Here is a 19,961-nt window from a genome sequence, read left to right on the forward strand (position 1 = left end):
TGGCTTTGAAGGATTGGCCCATCTGGGCGTCCTTGGCATGCACAGGAGATTAAAACAGTTGGAGGCAAATTTGCAGCGCGTGGGCCAACGCCATGAAGGTAAAGTTTTCGAAGGAAACTTTCTGCGAATGCAAGTCTGTTTGTCGTAATTTGTTGCATACTTTTCGGAGCACAAACTTGGACTACAACTAAGTGGGTAAATCGATTGGTAATGAAACACTCACCGCAAGCTACTTAAAATGTTTTAAATATATTCGTTAGCATTTAGTGGAGAGACTGCCCCAAAAATTAGTACCTAAACATATACTGGCGTAAACTTTTCGGACTTACTTACCATGTGTGCCAAAAACATTTTGCAATAAAAAGTTTTGCAGATTTCATGATCGTTTTGCGTAATTGGTTGCATAGTTTTTGGCAACTCCAACTGGAATACCGCACCGGACTCGAATCGAATTAGGTAAATCGATTGGTAATGGAACACCGGACCGGGTTCACCCCATGAACACCAAAAGCATAGAACACTGCTGCTGGAATCTGCATTGTGGTCTCGCATTTCCAATCCCCGTGCTGAAGTATTCCCCGTAATTTGGGTTGGCACGTGCGGATTTACTTTTCACTCTACTTTCGAACTCACCTTCGCCATTGCTTTTGTTGTCAATTTTATGGCGTTTTCATTTGCTGCCAAGCGCTTTCGTTGCAGCTTCCTCGATTTCCTTCCAATTGCCAGGAATTTTAAGTTTCACCCCCCTTCCCTTCCCTTCCCTTCCCCTACCTTGCCATTCATCCGGCCCAAACGCACTTTGCAGCACTTGGACTAAAAATAAAGCCACATAAATCCGAAGATTTGCTGGCAAGTGCGCAAATCGAAATGAAATCCCAGGGTCAGTTGCCCCACTTCCTGTGATTCCGATGCTGATGCTGTCGCTCCTCTTTTTATTCCTCGAAGGGCGACTAGGCAGATGAGGGAGGAGGAGGAGGAGTGACTCCTTAGCCGCAGCGTGCTTAAATAAATTAAACGACGCCCCTGTCCGATGGCCGCTGTCCGCTGTCCGAGTCCTGGGCCATTCAAAAAATATCCTGTCACCACTCACGGAGGCGCACTTAGTCCGGACAGGACTGTTGAAATATTAAAGCCCCCAAACGGCGTTTCCTCTTCAGCTATAAATTGGTCAAATAGGGATTTTTCAGGGCTCCCCAAGTGCGTCATCTGCGTCCGACAGTCTGGCTATTATCGAAATATTTTGATGGCCTATTAAAAATGGCTCAGACGGGTCCAGTGGCTTGAGTCCGTGACTTAAAGTCCAATTAAAATTAAAGAATTCTTTCGTTATAAAAACCATTGCAAGTGAGATACTAAATATGCTTAGAAATCATCTTTTAGCAATCTAATAATTAATCTTTTATCAATATAATAAGTTATTAAAAGGCAACAGCGTAGTAATTTAAAGGTACTCTTCGTTCTTTATTCTACAAATTCTACACATAAAATTTAAAATTGTATTAGCTTTTGAGCTGGCCAATTCTCCGCCAGTGGTCATCACTACTTTTTGGCCAATGGAAAATGGAGGCCAGTGCATGTGCCCGCTTGGAATTCAATTAGCAGTCGGATGGCCGAATGGTTGCCCCTTACTCATAATGGCTTCGATTGAGCCCGGTGATTATTGCGATCGCTGGCTGGCTGACAGCTGCAGTGGCCGCCGCAGATGTTGGAGCCACTTCCAGCGACTGACATTCATGGCAGCCATAAGAATGCCAACCAGTTGTACTAGCAAAAACCCCAAAGGGGGAAAGTGGAAAGTGGAGGTGGAGGTGGCTGCCAAAATGCCGAGAATGCCGTAAAAATGTTTTCCTTTTTGCCAGCCTGCTCCTTTTGTCAGCGGCAGTCGTCGTCGTCGTCGTCGTCGTCGTCGTCCTTTCGGCAGATGCTGAAATAATGATACCGGCGCCTGCGAAGCGAGCAATCAGCCCGCTTTTCGCATCTATGCCAAGGACATGTGGGTGGTGAGTGGTTGAGTGGGTTGGTGGATGGGTGAGTGGTTGGGTTGGTGGCTTGAGGTTGGTAGGAGCCTGTTTTTTGACATTGTTTTGACTACGGCCACGTGTGGTGATGGTTCGAGTGTGTGCGAAATGCATGAAACTGCCGTCTCAATTTAGACATTTTCAACGTTTATTTTGCAACAGCTGCCTTAGGTCTACGCGGAACGGGAACTCTTCAAAGTGCGGAATTTATTATGCATTCCGCTCTTATAATTTGATATTTAAAGAAATCATTTTACGGCGCACGTTGCTGTTGCTCCTGTGCTGCTGCTGCTGCTGCTGATGATGCTGTTGATGCTACTGCTCCTGTTCGCTTATACAATTTAAAAATCGCGACGCTTTTTGTATGCAATGCAATTATTCTCCATTTACAATGCACTCAGCGCCAAGTAAGCAAACAAACAAACAACGGCTTGAATGGCTTGGCTGGCTGCAATGGCATGGTATGGGATGGTATGGTGGGGATAAATGGGGTGCAAGGGGCGAGCGCAGAAGCAGACAAGTAAATAAAATTGCAAATAAAGTAAAAATGTTGAAATGCCAAAGAAATGCACGGTACATATTTTACATTTATTCATTCGCTGATTCTGAATCTGCTTTAGCTTCTGCTGTTTCTCTCCTGCTGTTGCTCCTCTTGGTCCTCCTGCTCCTCTTGCATCTCTTGCTCCCCCTGCTGCTCTTGCTCCCCCCACCGCCTGCATGTCCTTTCTGTGGACAAAAGCGACGATGGGCGGCATGTCCTCACGCCTGTCTCCTAGTCCTGGTAAGCCGAGCGTTAATAACAACGCTTATCTGCGGCATTAGGAGCATGCCAGCAGCCCCCACTCCTCCCCCCGAACAACAGGAGCCAGCGACTGCGACAAAAAATGATAATGAAAAACTGAAATAAAAGCGCAGCGGCAGTGCCAACGGACAAACAAACAAACGGACGGCGAAAAAGAATACGAAATACAGGCAAACAACGCAGCGCGAAGCTGGAGAGCCCAACAACTGAGCAACTGAACAACTGAACAACTGAGCAACTGAACAACTGAACAACTGAGCAACTGAACATTTGAACATCTGAACTGTCCGGGGTTGGAGGACCACATAATTTAAGCTGCCGTTGCCTTAGCAATTGCTGGTGCTTCTGCTTTTGCTTTTGCTTTTCCCGCTGCCGTTGCCATTGCTGCCTGCATCGCTGCCGGCGTGACAACTTCAACTGACAGCCGCAGAGCAGAGCCATCATCCATTATCAGCAGTTGGCCATCTTAAAGTGCAGCAGAAACAACAGCGGTGCTAAAGGCTATCGACTGGACACACAAATACCCTGCTATTAGCAAAAAATACTGATAAGCAGCAAGCTATGAAAATTACAATTTAAATAAGTTCTTTTTGGATTCTCTATTTTAAGACGCCAAAGAATTTTTGGGGTTTAATAGATGAAAACATTTGATTTTGCCAACCTAATAGGTAGTTGAGTGTATACGCTCCACCCTTGCAGAAGTCCCCATTTTCCGTGGCATTACTGCAGCATCAGGACATGAAGCGAATGGAAAAAAGGCAACGCGGACAACGGGTGGCCACAACAATGGCAACAACAACGGCGGGAGCAGCGACACAAAATGTTGCGATGGCATTGTTTTAATGCATTTGGAGCAGCAGCAGCAGCAGTGGCAGTGGCACAACCAGCGACAGCACATGCAGCCTGTAGATGCGGGCGCTGGATCCCGCGGATGATGGCCGACGGCGTATACGCACCGTGCGCCACATTACGTATACGCACTCGCATGTGAAGTACGCCGCCGGCGGGCACTACTTGCCGCCCGCGGAATTGCCGCACTGCTGTTGATGCTGCGCCGATGGCCCCGAGGAGTCCTTCACTGTGAACGTGACGTAATATCGTTTGTTGCTGTCCAGCTTTTCCGCGGGCAGTGAAATTAGCTGTTTGTTCTTGCCGTGCGACAACTCCAGCGCCACCTTGTGGTTGCAGCGGCCACCGCTGGCGCTGCCCATGCCGCCCATTCTGCCGCTGGAGGCGCGGCCGCTGGTCAGGATCTTGGGCAGGAAGAAGCTGCTCACGCTGCCGGTCTTCTTGTATGGTCCAAAGCCGAACTTTGGCATCGTGTGGTGATTCATCATGGGTACTGCAAATGCAAAGAACCGTTGACACACATTAGATTAATGATTCGAGTTGATGATCGCAGCGCATGGCAGGTGTCCTGCAGGTGCAACACTCAGCTAAATTGCATGGGCAAAAACCACTAGTAATAAGAACTGGTGAAGCTTCCTGGTAACCCGGATTAAGGGCCATCTCGGTGGGATTACCATAGCTACTTTCAGCAAAATAGCAGTGCATAAACAAGGGCACGTTAATGAAAGCGAGCGGTTGCGAGCGGTAATATAAATGCGTTTTTAATTTGGCATAAGCCCGACGCATCCTTTTCAGCATTCCGCTCCAGCATCAGCAGTGAGGCAGGCGAGTGAAGACGTAATAAAAGCTGAAAAAGCCAGAAATCCAGAAATCCAGAAAGCCGGGTCGAGAACACTTTTTTCTTTTTAATTTGCCCCCGCACCGAATAAACTGCTCGTAATTAGGATTTATATTTTTATGCCCGGCAGCCGGCCAAGTAGATGCTTTGAATACGAGTGTCCGATTGTCGGCCTCCTCCACGCTTGACCCACTCTCTTTTTTTCCCGGCGAAAGTGTTGCCAACCCGCTGGCCGGCCAGGCGATTTGACTCTTTGGCCCGGCCAAAAGTCTGTCTGGTGCCATTTTTCACGCTTGCACAGAGCCGCTTAAAGCCCTCGAGCAAATCGGCGGAGCAGCAAGACGCGGCAGCAAAAGAAAAAAGAAAAAGCTAAAGCCAAAAAACAAAAATATTCCCACTCTTTGAATAATTTGTCAGTGCTGTCAATTCTATATTTTACCAATCTAAATACAGCTTTTTTATCTACCTGCTATGCTTACTAATCCTTAAGTTAATAACTTTGATATGTTATAGGAAATTTACTACGTAAGCAATTTTGCCACAAACAAATTTGATAACTGATAGTATGTGCAATAAAAAAAATGATTGCAAATAAACAAAAAATGTATTTACTAGGACTTTACACCCAACTTTTGTAGTATAGGACAAGTTTTTTTTTGACAGCTATGCATTGTTTGCTTTTTAACTTTTATGTAAGCTAAGATATTATTTGTTCAGAGAGTTCTCAAATAGACTACTTACTGTAAGCGGCACAGGGTATTCCCGTGTAGGCATGGGCCGCATGGAGACATCGGTGCGTCTTGGTGGTGCACTGCAGCGCCTTCTCGTAGGCATTGTAGTCCGGACTGAGTCGGCGCTCCGCCTGAAAATGGGATGGAAATTTGATGAAAATTGGATGAGCCCGCTGGATGAGCGGCACTTAATCAGCGACCCACCTCCTCGTACACCTCGTTGATGTTCTGGAAGTTGTTGGTGCCGGGACGCTGGAGTCCTTTAAGCGTCTCGTAGAGGAAGAGCTCGAAGTTCTTGAACGTGTACTCGCTGAAGTTGTAGCGCCGGAGTCGCGTGCCCGTTTCGCCGCCCAAAAGGACACAGGACTTGTGGTAGTCATCCACCGCCCGCCTCACCAGCACCGCCTCGTTCAGCTTACTGGAGCGAATCTGCAGCGACTTAAGCTCCAGCAGATGCTGGAAGATCTTGCGCTCCATGTAATATCTGCGAATGGAGCAGGAGATTGAAAGCCATGAACAAAAAGTGCCAGCGCCCCCCATTCCCCATTGTCCCCATCATCTGCAGATTCTGAATATGAAGCTGAATCCGAATGAGAATAAGAATCAGTGTGCCGGGGCTTTGCAAAATAAATGTTAGCAAATGTACGTAAATTGTCATTTTGATATTTCGCGAGTCACAGACAAAGGCAGTTCGCCGCCCGCTGTTCAGCTGACAAAGGACCTTCCTCTCTGCTTACTCCAGGATCCAGGATCCAGGCTGTACGGATTATGAGCGGAGTCACCCGGTGCTTCAGCTGTCTTAACAGCGGATTAACATTTTATATATCGATGCTAATTGAACTGAACTGTATTCTTTCTTTCTCTCTTGTAATTTGCGGTCATAGCGATCAGACGTGATTTTTGTATATGAAGAAATAAATGAAGTTAAATAGTGAATATATGATTCTTATTTGCGAACCCCATTACAATGATGTCAAAGCAGTGAGGCATCACAACTATTCATTGGTGGCCCATGAGGGGAACCTTGCTCATAAGAATCATAATTAATAATTGCTAAAAGCTGTTTGGCAATTTTATCTTCGTGGTCGGCTTCATCCAGATAAATCACCGTGCCTACGTTTTCTATCGCGCTCGCTCTCATCACGACAGAGCAGTATACGCAAACATTCGCGCTCGCTCTCATCACGACAGAGCTAAGTCCCGTTGCCCTTCGATTCCGTTAGATTTGCCGGAATCTCTGCCAACTCAAAAAAACAAGACGTCAAAGAAGAACACCGATAACATACGAGCATTTGTGCATATTACATACAGTGGAGCAACGTCAGTATAAACAATGTCGAAATTTGATCAACTGGTGCGAGTTCAAACTGACCGCATTGAGTCTTTGAAGCGCTTGTTCAGTAATGTGAAAAAAGACTCGAGTGCGCGGAAAACGGAAATATATTTCGAAAAACGTTTGAATCAAATCGACGAGTTTAACAAAGAATTTCATCAGGCGCATCACACACTTATATGCATGGCAGACTACGAAGAAAGTGTGTATAAGCAACAAAATACAATCAGCCAATTCGAAGACCTGGGCATGGAAGTTTACTGTTTCGTGGCCGAAGAAAAGAAACGAATTTATCCAGGCACAGTGACGCACAACGAATCAGCTAACTCTACAATAACAACACATGTAGAGGAAGTACGGATACCACTGCCAAAATTACCAGTTCCGAAATTCTCTGGCAACTGCGCGGACTGGCCAAGTTTTCATGATGCATTTTTACGCTTAATTCACAATAATGAGCGTCTGGATAAGATTCAAAGGTTCCATTTTTTAAAGGAAGCATTACCAGTAGGCCTGGACAACGACATTCGCCAAATCGCTTTAACTGAAGCAAACTATGAAGTCGCTTGGACCACACTTCTACAACGATATAACAACCCACGAATTGTGTTCGCCAGCCACATGAACATGCTCTACAACTTACCGAATCTTTCGAAAGAAAAATCTGCTGACATACGGTCTATGGTTAGCACAGTCAACGTCTGCATTGCCGCTTGCAATACCGTCAAGGCGCCACTACAGGGAGGAGATTTTTGGTTGACTCATTATCTAACAACCAAACTACCCAAAGACACTCACACAGCTTGGGAGCATCATCTGGGCAGCAAGATTGACGTTCCTTCATACAAAGATCTGCAACAGTTCCTCAATGATCGACTTGTTACGTTAGACGCTATTGAAAGCCGTAACGCGTGCAGCGGCATGAAACAGTCAAATGAAACTTCAGACGGTACTAAACGCGTGCGTGTGCACAGCGCCCACACCAGGTCGGGTGCTTCCGCGTCCGCTTGCTATCATTGTGGCAACTTACACATACTTCGAAGATGTCCGCAATTTCTTTCAATGGATTGCTACCAACGGAAGGAAGTGGCCAGCAAGGCAAAATTGTGTCTCAATTGCCTGGGAAAATCGCACACACAAGCAAGCTGCCCCAGCAACAAGAATTGTCTTCATTGTGGTCAACGTCATCACACGATGTTACATTTTCCAGCAACACAGCCAACGCTGATACCCTCCTCGACATCATGCCAAAGTTCAGCAGCCAGTTCAGATGCCAAGCCGACTCTACAGTGCATGTCAACTACAACTTCATCTATGACTCATCGAAAGGTACTACTAGCAACAGCTCGGGTTGTACTCAGTAACACACAGACAGGATGCCAGGCCACGGTAAACGCGCTTCTTGACCAAGGATCGGAAGCAACTATCATTTCGGAGCATGCTGTACAGTCTCTCCAGCTCTCCCGAAGCACAACTCGCACTTCAATCACCGGAGTCGGTCAAGATTCAGGACGACGCTGCAAATTCATCGTAAGTTGTTCGGTGCAAACAGCAACTAACCCAAATTTCTCGTTAAAGGTCGACGATGCTTATGTTTTGAACACGTTGACATCACACATGCCAAGTCAAAGTTTTCCAGCAGGAAACTGGAGTCATATCCATGGTCTCATGCTCGCAGACCCCTATTATTATAGATCCAAGCGAATCGATATCATTTTTGGAGCCGACCTTATGGCACAACTCTTGTTACCTGGAACTAAGATTGGCTTGCCAAACGAACCCATAGCGCAGAATACTCAACTCGGATGGGTTCTGTTAGGCAATGTTGGCAACACGCATATTACACGCCACATTCGATGTAATCATGCCATAATAAACTCCGAAGAGCTGCTTAAGGTATTTTGCGAGGTAGAATCAGTTCCAGAACGCCCAAAGCTCTCCAAAGAAGATCAATGGTGCGAGTCTTTCTTTAAGCAGACCCATCAACGTCAACCAGACGGCAGTTATCAAGTCCGTTTGCCATTCAAGAGGAACTTTGACCCCAGTATGACGCTCGGAAAATCTCATCAGATCGCCCTGAACAGATATCTTCAACTCGAAAGGCGCCTTCAAAGGGACCCAGACAAATGGATCAGATACTGCAAAGGAATTGAAGAATATTTTCAACTAGGTCAAATCACGTTGGCAGAGACGAGCGAAAACTCAACCATAACCACGGATTCCTACGGTCGGCATGTTGCATCATGCGTGCTACCACATCATGCAGTTTTCAAAGAAGAAAGCCTCACCACAAAACAACGTATCGTTTTTGACGCATCGGCCCGGACCTCAAATGGCAGATCGTTAAACGATGTACTATGTGTAGGTCCCACGCTGCAAAATGATCTGCCAGCCGTTCTCTTGAATTGGAGACAATATCAGTTTGTTTTCACTGCCGATATACAACGAATGTATCGCTGTATCAATGTCCACCCTGATGACACGCAGTACCAGAGGATTTTATGGCGGGCGGCGGATGGAGTCATCAAACAGCATTGCTTAACTACCGTCACGTTTGGAACAGCGTCTGCACCTTATACAGCTATAAGAGTCATCCATCAAATAGCTGAAGACACACAGACAAAATATCCTATGGCATCCAACGTTCTCAAAAATGAGATATATGTCGACGACATTCTCTCAGGCGATCATTCACAAGAGGCAGCAATACGGAAAAGTTTGCAAACTATGCTAGCTTTAAAATCCTCTGGCATGGAGCTACGAAAATGGGCTAGTAATGACCAGGATCTGATGGCAACGATACCTCTCGAGCATCGATGCAAGCAGACATCCCTCAGTTGGGACAATGCGGACACCATCAAAACACTGGGTATGTACTGGTTGCCCAAGCAAGATTGCTTCACTTATAAATTACTAGCAAATACTCCAGCCGGTATAACAAAACGAGAAATCCTATCGACCATAGCACGTTTATTTGATCCTCTTGGATTAATCGCTCCAGTTGTAATTTCAGCAAAGATTATATTGAAAGAAATCACACTAGCGAAGCAATATCGCGAGGACGGATCGAGTACATCACTGGATTGGGATGAGCCAGTTCCCAACACCATTGCCGTCAAATGGCAACAATTTCGACAGCAACTAATGAAGGTTAAGACGATCAAAATACCACGCAGCGTCAAATTTACGCCACTATTTAGTAGTGAGATACAACTGCACACCTTTTGCGATGGATCCTCCAGTGCTTACGCAGCAGCAGTGTATGCACGCACCCAACAGTCTGATGGGACTTTCTATACAACGCTCATCGTCGCAAAATCAAAAATTTCGCCAACCAAGCCGTTAACAATACCGCGCACTGAGCTATGCGGTGCAGTATTAGCTACCAAACTCACCAAATGGGTGCTGGAGAATAACCGATGGACCAATGCACATATATCTACCTTTTACTGGACCGATGCTACCATTGTTCTGCACTGGATTAAAGGAGACATTACTAGGTGGAAAACGTTTGTAGCCAACCGAGTGTCTTACATTCTCGACCACACCTCAGCGGCTCAGTGGCACCACATAGACACATCGGAAAACCCAGCAGATTGCGCAACCAGAGGCTTACCACCGAGCCAAATACCTGATATTTGGTGGCATGGCCCATCCTGGCTATGCAAACCACACAATATTTGGCCAAACACGCAATCACAATTGCTCAATCCAGAAGAACGGGATCTGGAGGCCAAATCCATAAAAATTAGAGCCTTCACTACCTTGTCAGACACAAAGGATTCTATTATTGACCGATTCTCGTCGTATACAAAACTGCTACGTGTCACGGCATACATGTTACGATTCTGCCACAATGCTCATGCTCGAGCACAACGAAGTCACGGATCACTCTCTCCTGACGAGCTGGATGAGGCCCTGTGCTGCATAGCTCGCCTTGCACAATCCGATACATTTCACGCCGACATCCAAGCGCTTAAAAGGAACAAGCCGTTACCACCCCGTAGCACACTTTCAAATCTTACACCGTTTCTTGACAACAATATCTTGAGGATTCGTGGCCGTCTCAAGCATTCAAATCTCTCTTTTTCTCGAAAACATCCAATTATATTACCTCATTGTCACCTATTTACAGATTTGGTAATTCAACACTCTCATCAGCTCACTCTACATGGCGGCGCTCAATTAACACTGGCTCACATACGCTACAAATTCTGGATTCCCAGAGGCAGACAAGCAGTCAGGCGAATCATCCGGAAATGCGTCACATGTTTTAAAGTAGCTCCAGTCGTAGCGAAGCAATTGATGGGTGACTTGCCATTACATCGAGTCAACCCCCCAACTCGTCCGTTCATTACAACAGGAGTTGACTACACTGGTGCGATTGAACTTCAAGCCGCGCGTGTACGAGGATCAACCACCTACAAAGGCTATGTAGCCATTTTTATATGCTTAGCAACCAAGGCGGTCCACTTGGAAGCCGTCACTGGACTTTCAACAGAGCACTTCCTGCAAGCATTTACGCGATTCACCGGACGTCGAGGACAAGTTCAACATATGTATAGTGATAACGGCACAAATTTTGTTGGCGCGAGTACATCGCTTAACCAGCCCATCACTTGCAAGGCAGCCCTAAACGAATCGACATGTCAACATGGGACAAGGTGGCATTTCACACCTCCATATTCTCCCAATTTTGGTGGCATCTGGGAGGCAAACGTGAAAGCAATGAAGCATCATCTTAAACGGATCGTCGGCAGCCACAAGCAGACGTATGAGGAGCTTACTACAGTTTTGATCAGGATTGAAGCATGTTTGAACTCACGTCCACTTTGCCCGCTAACCGCCGACCCTGACGATTTAGAAGTACTAACTCCAGCACATTTCTTAATTGGTGACGCACTACTGGCACCGCCACAAGGTCGGCCGAATAATAAGCCTTTGCGTGAACTATTTCTCGCACAACAACACATGACGCGACAATTCTGGTCTCAATGGTCTCGTGATTGGTTATCACACTTGCAAACTCGGCCAAAGTGGTGCCAAATCAAAGATAATCTTAGCATCAACGACTTAGTCATTATAAAGGAGGATAATCTACCACCAGCTAAATGGACTATAGGCCGAGTCGTCGAACTGCACCCTGGATCGGACTCGCTAGTCAGAGTGGTTACATTAAAGACGAAATCTGGCATTCAAAAGAGGTCAATCACAAAGCTTTGTCCACTTCCGATTTCAACATAATTATGATCAACACACGGATCAAGAATCACAAGGAGCCTTCATGCTGGACGACGCATTGGCGGGCGGCATGTACGGATTATGAGCGGAGTCACCCGGTGCTTCAGCTGTCTTAACAGCGGATTAACATTTTATATATCGATGCTAATTGAACTGAACTGTATTCTTTCTTTCTCTCTTGTAATTTGCGGTCATAGCGATCAGACGTGATTTTTGTATATGAAGAAATAAATGAAGTTAAATAGTGTATATATGATTCTTATTTGCGAACCCCATTACAATGATGTCAAAGCAGTGAGGCATCACAACTATTCACAGGCCGTAGCGCAATAAAAAGGCATCATGTTATTAAAATTTCAAAAATACTAAAGTGCGTACGCGGAAAAAATTCTATTAATAATTGAGGAACGGACGGGAAGGAAAAAAAGGAGCAAGCGAGCATAAACGAAGCGAGTCAAATTAAAGCCACCGACGGCGCCCTCTAAGCCATAAAATGTTATTAGAAATTTCATTAAAAATTAGGTAAACAGCGAATTTTCAGCGCTTGAGGGGCACAAGGATGCGGATAAGGATATGCATCTTGGGTGCCCCCTCGAAAGTTGCTCCCTTAACTCGACTGCGGGCCAGCGGACTCTTCTAAATCAACGAATGACGTCCGAGCCTTTTCGCCTTTTCGCAAGAGAAGCGGCGCATTCACCGAAAAAACTAAGCAAATTTGTCGAGGGCACTTGGAGTGCAAAAAAAAAAAAACCAGTCGGCGGAGCTGGAGCGGCGTTTTGGAAAACTATTTACCCAACGGCAGCTGCCTTTGGAAAGGGGGAGGAGGAGGAGGAGGAGGTGGAGGAGACCGCTTGACACTGCTCGCCACTTGGCTGCGCTGCGCGAAATTATGCAAAACAATTTGACTTTGAAACAAAAGTTCATTGCTCGTGGAATGGATGGTTGGTTGGATGGTCGGCTTGTTGGATAGCTGAAAAGGCGGGCAATAAATAGGTAAGAATCCTTGTGAGCCAAAAGCTGCGTAATAAATTGGCCAAGGAGCCAAGCGAAATCCCCCTAGAACGGACTTCAAAGCGCGGCGGCGTTCTTCCGCTTGTTTTGCTGCCCCACCAGTGGTCATCATCGGTGGTCATCGCCATCGTCATCGTCATCGCCATCGTCGCCTTCATCTTCATTGCCGTCTTTATCATCATCATCACGGCCATGGCCCATCTTAACGTGGCCATCGTGCCCACCATCCTCATCCTCATCTTCACCATCGCCATCGCCATCAGTTGTTTGCCGAAGCGCTTTTCAATTTTACGCCTCGCTTTTGGCTCCATTCGGTTGCGCCTGAGTTCTTTGCAAGTCTTTCGCTTTGTGCAAATACTTTTTGCAATACTGTCCTTGGCATATTTTTTTTATTCGCCCACTTTCCCGCCGCACCGCCCCGCCCCTCGCTTGTGCCACTGCCACTGATTTCCGTTTCCGCTCTACGTTCGCCTAGTACAACTTTCATTTCATTTTCTTGTGCGCGTTGATTTTGTGTGGCACATTTTTCCACTGCCTGCAACGCTCGCAGCGACCAACTGTCCCACCGGCCGTAAGACCCACTGACTGACAGCCGCCCACGTGCTACCCTACAGCCCACCCACGTGCCACCCACGTGCCACCCACGTACCACCTCTTCCTGTTTGCGACACAAATGTGACAGGCAAAAAGTGCACGCAGTGCGCAGGCAAAGTGGATGAAGTGGAAAACCCGCCGGCGGCAAAGTCAGCACCGTCACCACCATCACTACCATCATCACCAGCACCACCAGCACCAGCACCACCATCACCGCGCTGGGATAGGCGCAGCTCTCACTTTTCCAACTGACAACGACAACAAAATGCAAAGAAATTAAGCGCTGCACAAGTTGCAACAACGAGTGTCCCGCCCGCCAGCAATTTGTGCCGCACAAGCAGCACAAAAGCGTTGCGCGAACCTCTTGCCAAGTGTTAATGGCTGGCCCACGAACACGCCGAAGGATCCAGAATGACGTGGCCTGCATACCAGCATACCTGCATAGCCAGGGTACCACCAGGTTTTCCAGTTTGCAACTGTAGACGGCGAAGACGAGTCCCTTTTGAAAATCGATGGCCGCCAAAAGTGTTGACAAAGTCGCACCCCTTGGAAATTCGCGAAAAGTCTGCGGCTCACGAAAAACTTTAGCGCTTCATTTTTCATTACGGCTATATATTGTTGAGCCAGTGCTTCAAACTTTCAACTTGGCCAAGTGGCCGAGTGAGCTGGCTGTCGGGATTTGCGAGGGAAAACCAAGAAAATCGGTTGGCTGGGACTTAAGCTAATCGCTCAAAGTTTAATGAATTTTCCCAAGCAACTACAACTGATGATGGAATCAACATTTTAAAGTCGGCGAACAAATATGGCTAATTCCATCACGCCACCCGCTCTGCCAAAAAACCAAAAAACAAAAAAACCAAAAAAGGAAATCAGGCCCAAGGACAAGAGATAAACTTGGAGTCGGGTCATTTCGGGACGAAAAACGAAATCCAAATATTTAACAACGTCAATTACGTGAGCGCACATTATAAATCCCAAATCTCACCTGTGTGCTGCTGCTGTTGCTGCTTCTGCTTCTGCTGCTTTTGGGACACGCAAAATTCGCACACAACAAGCAGCAACGGTAAGTTATTTGTTTAATTTATGCGTCAGATAAAATTTTAATCTCTTCGGAGCCAAAGCGAACAGAACGGAATAAAGTTGCCCGGATGGGTCTCTGTGTGAAAGCATGCGAATGCAAAAAATAAAACGAGAAATGGAAAATGGGAAATGAAAAATGAAAAATACGAAACAAAATAAAGTCTCTATTTACACACTTTTCATGGTATTTTCCTGGTCGACACACACACACACCCACACACCCATCCACCGCACAAAGTATTCGACTGGGAGCTATGGATTCACTTTTTACTTTTTTTTATTTCCCTTTTTTTTTACTTTGGCGAAGTAAATTCTATTTGGATTTTCCACCCCCGCCTCCCCGATGGCCAACCATATAGTCTGCAGGAATTAATTGACTCACCCCGCCGACTTGTTGAGGAACTTGTTCGGAAAGTTGCTGAGCAAGACACTTGTTTGACTTTCGGTTTTGCGTATACTTCGTATATTGCGTATATTGCGTATACGCCGTGTATTTGTGGAAACCTTAACATGGCGCAATCTTGCCGCTGCTTTTCCCCAGTTATCTACCGTTTTCTCCCGTTTTCCTGGCGTTTTCCGTGCCGCTTCGCTTTGGTTTTCTCGCTACGGCTTATGCAAACAGCAGCCGAGTTAAATATTTTCATTAGTCAAGTGGAAAGAATTATTTATGAAATGCGCTCGCCGGCCGGATTTCGCTTCTGTTTTCGTTACGTTATTGTTTTGTTTTGTTTTTCTTTCTCGGTGAATGTTTGGCAAATTTATTCATGGGCTACAAGGCAGATTAGCAAAATTAATAAAAGTCAGCTTACGCTTTTTAATTAAGTTTGGCGGTCCCGGCTTATGCAAATACCATAAATAAATACAATTGACTTTTAAGTTTGAGCAACAGCTTACGACATCGATCCGCGACACCAACGCCAAAATCTATGACAAAATTAAATCAGTGCCACACGAGGTTTGGCTTTAATTGCTAGTGTGAGTGGCTATGGCCAAATTGCCGGGAAAATCCCTGTGCCCTGGAGGCACACAAAAGGATTTTGCAGAAACAACGCGGCAAACGAAGAGCGAACACAAATGCTAATCGTCCTTGCCTTCGAGGACCTCTAAAAATGCTCTCGCTAATCTGCACTAATTCCATTTACAATTAGCATTAGTGAGTTGTAAAACGGAGCCAAAGACTTTGCTTCACAGCGAGTACGACTGTTTGCTTGCGGCTAATTTTCATATTTTGTTCAAGTTTCCGCATAAACAAAATATCCCACCGCAGGTGGGCATCCTTTCTCGCAGCCCTTCGCCACTTTCACCACTTTCTCCGCCACTTTCTCCGGAACTCTGCCCCGATTCCGTGCAGCTAGCTAATTAAAATGAGCAACTCTTTGCCGGAAATGAGCATTGCGGCTAATGACAAGAGCGGTTTGGCAGCGGACGAGATTTTCGGGCCATTCGAGGGCACTGGAATAAATCAGCCAGGACATTACCACAGTGCGCTCTGGACTTGACCAAATTATGATTTACGCTTCGAAAGGCCAGGTCAAACATTTTTTCTTCATTTTCTGGGGCAATTAAGCCAGTAGATAGGGCGTAAGAATAAGCGAATTAAGCTGTTGTCACCAATAAATGTGTCACAAGCACCTCAGCCACCGGTTATCATAAACGTTAATCCTCGAGGCTTAAAATCCACGTACAGCAGCTCATAGTTCATGCTCAAGTACACGAAAAATGTACATTAATGCCGCGTTTATTGCCTTTAACCGCATTATAATAACTTTAAAGCGCCCATTTTTATGGCGAACGGAAGCTGGGCAATTTATTTGCTGACCAGCGCAACAATGGACGAAGGTCCTTCGCACAAGGACCAAGAAAAGAAATGAGAAATGCTGCCTGGGCTATTAAATCCCTGGCTAAATTAACTTTAAGGCGGCATGCTTCTTCGGCCAGTCTGATTACATTAAGAGGACCTCGTGGTCCTGTAGCAACTGTAGAGCTGAAGTGCGCGCGTGATATAATGCGATGCGAGTGCCGGGCAGTGGGACATTCAAGTTGATTAAAATCAAGCATCAAGTAAATAAATCTACGGCCAAAAAGGCAGCTCCGTTGGCGCCACTAACTGCCTGGAGATTAATTTAAATGAATGAATCTCGCCATCAACTCCGCCGGGCACGGGCCGCAATTCCCCGCAATCACGGCCAATCTGTACCGCTTCCACCGCTCGTTCACCACTCGTTCACTGCTCTTTCACCACTTCTCCACCGGCGAAAAATCGGATAATTTATAAGTTGACATTAACGAATGCCATTTGCATATATCGATTTTGTACATATTTTCTGGAATACAGACTGCCACAATTACTTTGAAGTTATTTTCTTCAAAGGCGAAGCACCTTTTGAAACTATCTTTTGAAATAAAATCAAGTTAATCGATTGCACTAAAGTCACCAACTTTTAAATGAGTTAATATTCCGGCTTGCTGTGCTCTTATTCCTTCTTTTAATACTGTTTTAAGATTTTTTAGAATTTTCTTCAGTGTACTCACCTCCTAATATTGCGCTGTATGGAGCGGGTGACGGCGCCCATGTCGCAGGCTCCCTTGTCGCCCGGCTTGCGGTTTTCCATGCGGCTGCTGCAGGAGCGTCCGTCCAAAGTGGCGTAGATGGGGCGACGCGGCATGTGGGCGGTGTGGGCGGACCGCAGTGTGGGTATCTTGCTGCGCTCCGCCCGCGGACTGGGCTCGAAGCCCGAATCCTGGTCCTTGGTGGTGGCCAAGGCCATGTTGCTGCCATCGCGCGAATCCTGAGAGTTCTTCCAATTGCTGCGCGTTTTGTTGCCGCTGCGCACGCGCTTCTTGAGGCGTCGCTTCCTTCCATTGCCCTCACATGCGTCATCCGCCATGGATGCTCCGGCTGCTCCTGCTCCTGCTCCAGCTGCAGCTCCCACTCCGGAACTACCCACTCCATGTCGATTGCCACTGCTGAGAAAGCGACGCAAGGCACTATCGTGCTCCGGATCAATGCCATCCCGCTCATCATCATCGTATTCGTCCTCGTACTCTTCGTACTCGTAGTCCATCTTCTCCAGCTCCGCGGCACTGGGCAGCTGGACGGCAGACGCCCCATCGCTAACCACCTTAAAGACCTGATTGCCCGCTTCGTAGTCAACCTTGCGTCCAGGTCTTTTTGCGCTTTCATCCAGGGAGTCATCGCTTTTCAGAACGTGGAAGCTCGATTTCCGTTCACCGGCCGGCTCATCGGAGGCTGAGGCAGCTGGATTTGAATTGGGATTCAGAACTGGGTCATCGTCCGCCGAATCGGAAGGCAGGAGTGTAAAAGAGCGCCTCGTCTCCTGTTCCCTTTGCGGTGGCTCCGGCTGCGGCGGCGTGGGCGTTTGGGCTGTGGATGGGCGTGGCTGTGCAGCTGCTGCTGGCTTTTTGGGCTCGGCAGTGGGTGGAGCGGGTGGAGCAGCGGTGGGCGGAGGTGTGGGACTAGGATTGGTATTTGGTTTCGGCCTGGCTGCTGCCTGCTCCATCTGTTCGGGTTTTTTGCCAGCAGACACTGGCTCTGCAGCCGCAGTTTCCATCCCGTCGGCCGTGTTGGCATTAGGCTGTGGTTGTTCTGCGGCACTTGGTGGCTTTGCGGCTTCCTCCTTGGGGGCAGGTGGAGGTGTGGCTGGCGAAGGGGCTGGTGCAGATGGGGTTGCAGGTTTTTCGTGTTCCTTAACCTCCTCTTCCGGCTTTTCCCCAGGTTCTTGACCCTCTTTGGGTGCGTCCTTTTCGACATACTTCTCTTCGCTGGAGCTTTTGGACTCGCTGCTCAGCGCAGTGGCAGCTATCTTGATCACCTGCTCCACTTCCTTCGAGACCAGCTGCGTCTCCTCCTCGCTCAGCTGGAGCTTGACTTCCTGCTCCGACTGCTCCTCCTTACCATTATCCTCAGCAGGTGGTGCTTCCTCCGAAGATTTGGACGTTTGTATCTCCTCTGCATCGTGATGGACGTCTACCTGTGTGACCACCGACTTGGCAGCCTCCTGTTCCTCATCTGTCAGCTCAACAGCATGGGATTCCTCTACCAAGAGGTTATCCATTTGTCCGGACTTTTCACTCTGAGCGCTCTGTGTTGGTGACTTGATGAAGGTGCCCTCCTTAGTGGGTGGCGTTTGATGCCTGCTGGCGGATGGTGGTCGCTCCTTGGAACTGGTTTGATCCTTGCCGTTTCCGGGCTGGTGATCCCCATTGACAGTGAGTGGTTTCCGCGAACCCTTCTCCGGCGATGAGTGCGCCGTGTGATTCTCCTCGTCCGGATCGCTGTTGTCTCGGTTTTTCGACTTCCTGGAGGACGTGGAACGCTTGCGGCTCACCACTCGATCCTTTTGCCGCTTGTGGTAGCAACAGTTCTCGCAGGAGTCCTCCGCACTCTCCTCCTCCCACTCACTGGAGCTGGCATACCGCTCCCTGGACTTTCGCCTCCGAATCTCGATGTTGCTCTTGGAGCGGCAGATCTCGCTGCACCGCTCGTGTTTGGACTCGCCACAACTGCTGGTGCGCCTCCTCAGTTGCCTCCTCTTGTGCCGCCGACAGACGTGCCTCAATCGCTGCTCCTTGCGATAGGTTTGCTCCGAGCAACTGCAATCCCCATCCCGTTCGTCCGCCTTGCCATTCCCGTTTCCATTATCCGAATCGGAGCGTTTTAGGTACACCACGTACTTCTTGGAGCTGCGCAGATCGTGCAGCTCCTCCTTCTCCACATACTTCAGGGGTCTCACCATGTCGGTGGCGTTGGTTTCGTGAAAGGGATTCCCAGTCCTTCTGCTCGACAACCGCACCTTGTTGGCCGGCTGACCGCCGTTGGCCTGCAGGAACTTGGCCGTGGAGCGGTGACCACGCTGCAGAGCGCCATCCAGTGGGGTGAGGACCAATCCTCGAGAATTCCGGTACACGGCATTCACATCTGCTCCGTAGTCCAGCAGCAGCTTGCACATGTCGGTGTAATCGTTGGCCGCCGCAATGTGCAGCAAGCTGCGTCCATCATTGCTGGTGGTGTTCACCTGCTTGGGCCGCTGGTTAAGTAGCCACTCCAGGAGCTCCCTTCTGCCGGAGGCGGCGGCCTCGTGGAGCGGCAGATCACCCTTGGCATTGCGCAGCCAGAGATTGGCGCCACGCTCTTTCAGCAACTTCAAGGTCTCGAACTGACCTTTGGAGCAGCCGCAGTGCGCAGGTGTTCGTCCTTTGCGATCCTGCCGATTGGGATCAGCCTCCAAGTCCAGCAATCTGGCAGTGGCATCTGCGTGGCCCAAAGTTACGGCATAGTGCAGAGCTGTGCAGCCATTGGAATCGATTAGATCCGTGGGAGCACCACAAAGGCCAATCAAGGTATCAATGCACTCGGTGTGTCCCCGGGAACCAGCACAGTGCAGGGCAGTGAGGCCATCTCTGAAAGCATTACAAGATATTTAATGATGGAATCAGGAGAGCC

At 47.8% G+C, this 19,961-nt stretch overlaps 1 protein-coding gene across 2 annotated transcripts in view; it reads right to left on the reverse strand.

The window, feature by feature from the left end:
• Nucleotides 1–3,359: 3,359 nt before the first annotated feature.
• Nucleotides 3,360–19,961, reverse strand: part of LOC122621499 — a 29,352-nt gene continuing 12,750 nt past the window's right edge. For both annotated transcript variants that reach the window (XM_043799366.1, XM_043799367.1), the window contains exons 4-7: nt 17,030–19,918; nt 5,443–5,722; nt 5,249–5,369; nt 3,360–4,162 (exon numbers count right to left, since the gene is read on the reverse strand). In XM_043799366.1, the coding sequence (XP_043655301.1) occupies nt 3,831–4,162; nt 5,249–5,369; nt 5,443–5,722; nt 17,030–19,918 (3,622 nt within the window). In that variant the 3' untranslated portion in view covers nt 3,360–3,830. The remainder of the gene's footprint in view (nt 4,163–5,248; nt 5,370–5,442; nt 5,723–17,029; nt 19,919–19,961) is intronic.

The sequence above is a fragment of the Drosophila teissieri genome, chromosome 3R, assembly GCF_016746235.2.
Source record: "Drosophila teissieri strain GT53w chromosome 3R, Prin_Dtei_1.1, whole genome shotgun sequence".
NCBI classification, from domain to species: domain Eukaryota; kingdom Metazoa; phylum Arthropoda; class Insecta; order Diptera; family Drosophilidae; genus Drosophila; species Drosophila teissieri.